This window comes from Vicia villosa, unplaced genomic scaffold (genome assembly GCF_029867415.1).
Source record: "Vicia villosa cultivar HV-30 ecotype Madison, WI unplaced genomic scaffold, Vvil1.0 ctg.001287F_1_1, whole genome shotgun sequence".
Lineage (NCBI taxonomy): Eukaryota > Viridiplantae > Streptophyta > Magnoliopsida > Fabales > Fabaceae > Vicia > Vicia villosa.
This window is the reverse complement of record NW_026705561.1, coordinates 400,878-408,174: the sequence shown is the minus strand read 5'-3', so window position 1 is coordinate 408,174 and position 7,297 is coordinate 400,878. Positions and strand designations below refer to the sequence as shown.

Below are 7,297 nucleotides of genomic sequence, written 5' to 3'. Positions count from 1 at the left end.
TGAGTAGAATTACATGGAATGCCATTACCTATTTAGTACATGAATATAATGACTACATCTAACCCCCCCAACAAAGAGATTTTAGTTACGCTTACACATCGTAACTATCGATAATCCCACAAAGCTGATCTTGGAAGTTTATTTGTCCTGTCACTTGAGAAGCGCTTCCGCTTTTAGGCTCTTTCTCTCTTATTCTCCTGTTGTAGACCAAGGTGAACCTACTCCAATTTGGTACTACCTCACTTCACCGAAACTCTTGACCACTTGCTAAGCGCGTCGCCCTTACGCCTAGCGAGCTTTCTTTCTTCTTAAGCAATGTTAGTTATCTGACAGGTGGCCCTAGCCGTCTTGCCTCGCTAAGCATACAAACTCTTGCTTCATCATGAAGTACTTGAACCTGGACTCTACATAGGCTTAGCATGCCTATGGTTGGGCCTAGCGAGCCTAGACTTTCATGGTTTTGCTCTAGCTTGATTTTTGCATGTTGAATCCTGGTCTTCTCTTTTTTTTTTACTTGTTTTCTATTTATAGATACTAGAGAAGCCTAAACATATGTTTTCTCACTTTTCAAGGATAAATTAGGAGATTTTGTATGGATTACTGGTAAAATAAGTTAATAAATGTCTACGTATTTCACATAAATCTGATCAGTAACATATTTTGATGTCTTGAATCAATATAGCGTATCTGTGATACTTTGTGATTGGAGTCTTGATAAATTTTACATATGTAAAAATAAAAAGTATTAAAAATATATATATTTTTAAATATAAACAATATAAAATAAACTCATCCAAGTCTTATCAACTTTATAATTACAAAAAGTACTTTAAAACATAATGTTTATTAATCAAAGCCTAATGTAACTATAATATAAGAAATGTGAGTCTTTAATTTTTTACGTCATATGTGAGAACTTTCGAGAAGATCATTTTAATTTTAAATTGTCAATTTTTAAAAACCAGATTAAAGATTTAATCATTAAGATCTTTGATTCATATATATATATATATATATATATATATATATATATATATATATATATATATATATATATATATATATATATATATATATATATATATATATATGCTTAATTAGTGTCAAAGTCCTTTAACTTAATTTCTGATTTCACTTTAGTCCTTTATCTAATAAACGTTACATATTAGTCCCTTAAAAACTATTCTGTTAGTCGAATTGATCCTTGCCGTTAAAATTTTTGAAAAAACGTTAATTTCACCTACGTGGCGTGACAGCAAAGCATTTGTTAATAAGCTGAGTCAGCATATGTATTAAAAAATTAGTATTTTATTTAAACTGAAGAGGTTTTGTTTTCGGGGGTTAAAAATCCCCGCAAATTGTTAATAACGTGTAAAAAATATATATAACATCACATTGCTATCACATTAATCAACAAATTTTTTCAAAACAAAGTAATCACTCACATCTGCAAAAACAATATTGACAAGAATAAATGACCATTAAAAAGGGCATTGGCTAATATGCATAAGGATTTACTTATGCACCATGCATAAGCTAACCTAAGCCTTTGGATCAATATTTTCATCTAATAGCTAGAAATCACCATATATATATTTCCTAAGAACAGAAAGAAAACATTTTACTATTTTTTTCTTCTCAATTCAACGACTCGGCATCTTTTTCTTTTCAATTCACAACTGTCGCCACCGTCTGCACCGTCGCCACCGCCTGCACCGTCGCCACCGCCAATCTCCGCCGATCACCACCGTCTTCATCTTTCCTTCCCAACACATCACCATTGTTGTCATGCTTCGTTCCCAACATGTCATCACCGTCGCCATTCTTCGCCGCCAGCAATAACTCATTCCGGTGATTCCTCACAGCTCACTTTCATCCACGAAATCATAGGTATTGGATTTTACACTTGTTAAATTGAATTTTAAAATTCCCACTTCAATTTCTGAATTTCTATAGAACTCATTGTTTTACCTAATTCAAGAATTCATTGAGTAATGTGTGTACTATGGTTGAGTAGTGCTAGGATTCCATGAGTAATGTGCAATATATTTTGATAGAATAACCTTGACTACTGTATAATATTGAATTGAATTTTAGAATTCCCACTTCAATTTCTGAATTTCTTTCTTGCAATATGTGATTACCTAATGCAAGAATTCATTGAGTAATGTGTAATATGGTTGAGTAATGTTAGGATTCCATGAGTAATGTGCAATATATTTTGATAGAATAACCCTGACTACTGTATAATATTGAATATGCATATCTATCTTTCCTATTATTAAATTTGTAATTTGTATTTTGTAGGTTGTGTTGCTAATGGTTGAGATTTCGTCTTCCACAAATGTCACTCAAGATGTTGGTTCAATCTCCGATGAAAATAAAGAATCATGGCAACATTTTGTCTTCCACGACCTTTGATCAATCAAGGATTTCTACGCTAAATACGCTCATGAAAAGGGATTTTCTTTGAGAAGAAATTTGCACTCCTTCTATGATTCTCGTAACAAAAAAACGGACACTGTGCAATATGTCCGTTATGTTTGTAACAAGCATGGTTTCAAGCATGGGAGTCGGGCGGATCCTAAGAACAAGACAAACTCGGATACTCCTGTTCTCATTGAATATCAGAAAGAGAAAGAACTTCCCGAGGAAAGGACTGGTTGCCCAGCTAGTATTTCGTTGAAGTATGATTCCAATGTTAAAGGTTATCACATATACAAATGGAATGTTACTCATAACCACCCTCTTCATAAACCCGAGCATTCGCATTACTTGAGATCGGCTAGAGAGATTAGTGAGCCTCAAAAACAACTTGCTATAATAAATTCAAAATCAGGCATGTCTGTAAGATCCTCCTTTCAAGTTATGCGTCAAATAGCTGGTGGTTCAAAGAACCTTGGGTATTGCTTCCAAGATTTAAAGAACTTTCTCACCACTGTTCGACAAAAGGAAATGGTCATTGTTGATGCAACTATTATCCAAGAATATCTTAGAAATGAAGCTTTGAGGAACCCATCGTTCTATTATGATATCCAAGTAGATTCTGAAGAGAACATAGCTAGCATTTTTTGGTCAGATGCAATCATGCAGCAAGACTATGAATTATTTGGTGATCTCATCTATTTCGACACAACTTATCGAACAAACACGGGGTATCGTCCATTAGGTTTGTGTTCTATTCATTTCACTACTATTATATCAAGCTTCCATTTTATTTTGCAATTATCAGTGCATTGATATATTCTCTCTACCATATTTATTATTACATCATTATATATTAGTATAAAGATATATTGATAACATCCATTGTTTTAGGTATGACACTGCTTTTATATTGATAACATCCATTGTTTTAACTTTTTCATTATATGTTTTTTTCATACATTCCAGCTCCGTTCCTTGGATTTGACAATCACCGTAAGAGTGTATTATTTGGTTGTGCCCTGCTCTACGATGAGACTTCAGCAAGTTTTGATTGGTTGTTTACCACTTTCCTGAAGTGCATAAAAAATAAGAAACCCATTACAATTTATACAGACCAAGCTTGTGCTTTGATGAAGTCAGTTCCAAACATCTTTCCCGATGTCTTCCATGGGTTGTGTTCTTGGCACATGGGGAGAATGCAAAGTCCAACTTAGGCTCTCGTTGCAATGGTGCATTTCTTGACGAACTAAGTCACTTGGTTTCGAATGTTGATGATGAGGCAGAGTTTGACTTCAATTGGAATAAGATGCTTCAAATTTGTTTTGGTGGTAAAGCTATTTCTGAATTTACTTGGCTTGTCCAGATTCATCGTAATCGTACTCAATGGTCTTCTGCTTGGGTGAAATCACACTTCACTGCCGGTTTGAAGACCACACAGTTAAGCGAGTCGTTCAATGCCTTTCTTCGCCACTTTCTTCAGCCAGACCACTCACTTGTGCAATTCCTTATCCATTTCAATGTTATGGTTGAGAAAATGCGAGATAATCATGCTGATTGTGATTTCAAGGCTGCCAATACTAGGCCATGAAACAATTATCCCAACAGCCAACTCATGAGGTCTGTTGTCGCCAAGTATACTCCAGCATCATTTGCATTCATTCACAAGCAATATGATATTTCTTTCAAATATTATTATGAGGAGGACACGTCAATAAGTTCAATTTCTAATAGAGTTTTCAAAGTGTTCACAATTCAACTTGTTCGTGATGCCGATGAGATGGATTTTGATAATGATGCCGCTGCAAATGTTTATATGTCGGTCGAAGAAGTTCTAGAAAACCTTCTTCCTGATGATCAAGATCCTTTGCAACTTTGATGAGAGGGTTGTTACTGTAGATATTGGGAACAAGATTTTTACTTGTACATGTCGGATGTTCGAGAACCGGGGATTCTTATGTCGCTATGTTTTCAAGATATTAGACTTCTTAGGGAGTTCTGTCCAATACCAGTCCTTGAAGTCCATACCTGACCACTACATATTGAAGCGTTGGACTAAAGGAATCCTTCCATCCCTTGATGCTTTAAAACCCATTAGTATTGGAGGTATTCAAGATACTACTTTTGCACAAAGATATCAACAAGCTTCTGGTGTTATGCTTCAGATTATAACCCGTGTTTGCATGGACCCTGATGCGTGCCAATTTTTTCTTAATGCTGCAATTGAATGTGGGAAGCAAGCGGAAGAGTTGATTGTTGCTAAAGGTGTTTCCGGTCAACCTTCATCTTCCAGGTCTGCATCTTGCAAAGATACTAGTATTATTGAACCTCTTGTAGTTGATTCTAGTGCAAAAAAGTTCAAAAAGAGACCCAATCCAATCAGGTCTAAGAAACGGCTCAAAAGTGATTATGAGTTAGCTAGGGAGAGACAAATATTCATCGCACAGCGGAAGAAACAAAAGAAAGAAGAAGATGCTGCAAAATTAGCTTTAACAATGAACAATGTTGATTGATTTTCATTAATTTCTTTCCATTATTTTAGACAGTTATATTTCAGTCTACTATTTGAAATTTTCATCCTACTGTAAGCAGAATTTTATATTTCAGTGTACAATTTGATTGTTTTAGTTATTGCCAATTTAGCTATTTACTTTATTTTAGACAAGTATATTTTTGTCTACTATTTGAAATTTTCAATATTTTGTTTTAGTTACTGGAAAGATAACCTCACTTCCTGAGGTGAATTTGCTTAGCATGCTAGTGACTAGAATCAGAATCTTTTACTCTAATATACAATTCTTTTGGCCCACATAGAAAGCTTCTTTGAATTATAGCCTCCTGCTTTAATTTAGTTTAGAATGTTCTTTAGTTTAACCTCCTGCTTCTTTAAAACAGTTTCAAGTTTGTAAACACAGTTACCCAAACTTCTTATCTTCAATTTTTGAATATTTTATAGCGTGTAAAACCTAACTAATCGCCGAGATTGTCCCAAAAATGTGGATAGCTGCACGTTTTCGTCTTGTTGTCATATATTCTTTGAAGAAAGAGTTGTAAAATTGGATATCCACTTGTGTGTCATTTCAACTACTAATTTCTATATAATGATATAATTCACATTTTTGTTCATTGTCCGATTTTTTATTAATATGGTTCATGGAAATATCTTGATTTTGAAGTAGAGTAAAAAAATGAATTGAGCTCAAAGAACATATTTAACACAATAGTAATAAAATGAAAATTGAGCTCAAAGAACTTATTTAACACAAAAAAACTATGCTTTATTATGCATCCATCTTCGATAGTTTCTCTTAGTTAAATTACATGCACCTGTGTAAAACATAATTGCTTAAACAAAGCATGTATAGCGACATATTAATCAATACTAAGCCTGTATTACTCAATACTCAATACTCACCACTCAATACTCAATACTGGAAGCTTCACTCAATATTGCAATAAGATTACTAAAATAGGCAATGTCATTACTTAAATACTTGAAAGTATTAGTCAAACTAACCAGCCACATTAATCAATATTATGCTACCAACATACAGTCAAGCTAGCAACATTAGTTAATACTAATCAATATAGTTACTAAACATCAAAATTATCTTTCACTATACACCAACATTCTTACTACACAATTCAATATAGAGTTTTTTCCTTTTTGTCTTATTTTTTTTGTCTTCTTCCCGGCTTCTTTCTCGATCTTGTCTATGACCTCTTCAGCTTCTTTCTCAAGGTCATGTGCCATAGAACACTCTGCCTCTTCTTCACCCAAGTTCGGGGCTGACTTCTTTGTATTCAGCTTTTTTTTGTTCTTCTCGGCTTCTTTCTCGAGGTCATCTGCCATAGCACATGATGCCTCTTCTTCAGCCAAGTTCAGGGCTAACTTTGTCAAATTTCCAAGCAACTCATTGTCTTCACGCTTCAAGATGTCTAGCAGAACTTTTACTCTTTGAATCTCCATGAAATCATCTTGCTCTTCATTTGTCATCATATCCTAATGCTTAAAAAAATCCCAAATTGCAGCTTGCTTGCTATCCCATTTCTCAATATATGTGAGAACAAATAGCCCGCATGATTTCCTATCATGTTGTAAAGGCAATTTCACATCCTCCCAACTCCTTTCACTAAAGTCTATTGGTTCATTTCTCTTAGCATTTATCATCTCCATCCCATACCTCACTTTCCACTTCCCCCAGTTGTCTCATTCATCTTCTTTTCGAAATGTGAACCTTTCACAACTATTCAGAAATCTGAACCTCTGTTCTTTGAAATCGATCACATATGCAGCATAGTGACTCTTCAAATAAACTGGGAAAAACCACTGTAATGATGAAAAGAAATCATGAGTACAATAATCAACATGGAACTCAATACTATCCCACTCTCTAGTTAACCGTGTAATTAATCAAAACAAATTACTCAATACTATCAACATATTACTTAAACATTATTGAATATTATCCTACATATTGTTCAATACTAGCACAAATATTAAGCAAAAATGTACTTACATATTCAGGATTTTTTATGTCTATATCATTAAAATCCATGTATTTGAGTTGTCTTATTAAATCTTCTGCATACTCAACCACTACATGGGCTTCTCTATGACCCTTTTTTCGTCTAGTAATCTTGACGCCATGGTCAAACTATGTGCAAATAATTATAACAAAATACATTTAATATGGGAATTTAAACAATGAAGATATTGTAAATTTTTGTTAATTAAAACTAATCAATATGTGATACTCACTTCATATGTAATAGGGAATATGAACCTTTTCATCTTTCCTTTCATCGTCTCTTTTTTATTCAAGAAACTAAAATAGTTTCCAATGACATCCCCCTCTAACTTACAATCCTT

At 33.8% G+C, this 7,297-nt stretch overlaps 1 protein-coding gene and 1 pseudogene across 1 annotated transcript; both read left to right on the top strand.

Annotated features, from left to right (window-relative positions):
• Positions 1 to 2,319: 2,319 nt before the first annotated feature.
• LOC131634391 (protein FAR1-RELATED SEQUENCE 5-like) lies at positions 2,320 to 4,015 on the top strand (annotated as a pseudogene).
• Positions 4,016 to 4,358: 343 nt separating this feature from the next.
• On the top strand, positions 4,359 to 4,937 carry LOC131634389 (uncharacterized). Its single transcript, XM_058905055.1, has one exon. The coding sequence runs from the start codon at positions 4,359 to 4,361 to the stop codon at positions 4,935 to 4,937; it is 579 nt and encodes a 192-aa protein (XP_058761038.1).
• The last annotated feature ends 2,360 nt before the right edge of the window (positions 4,938 to 7,297 follow it).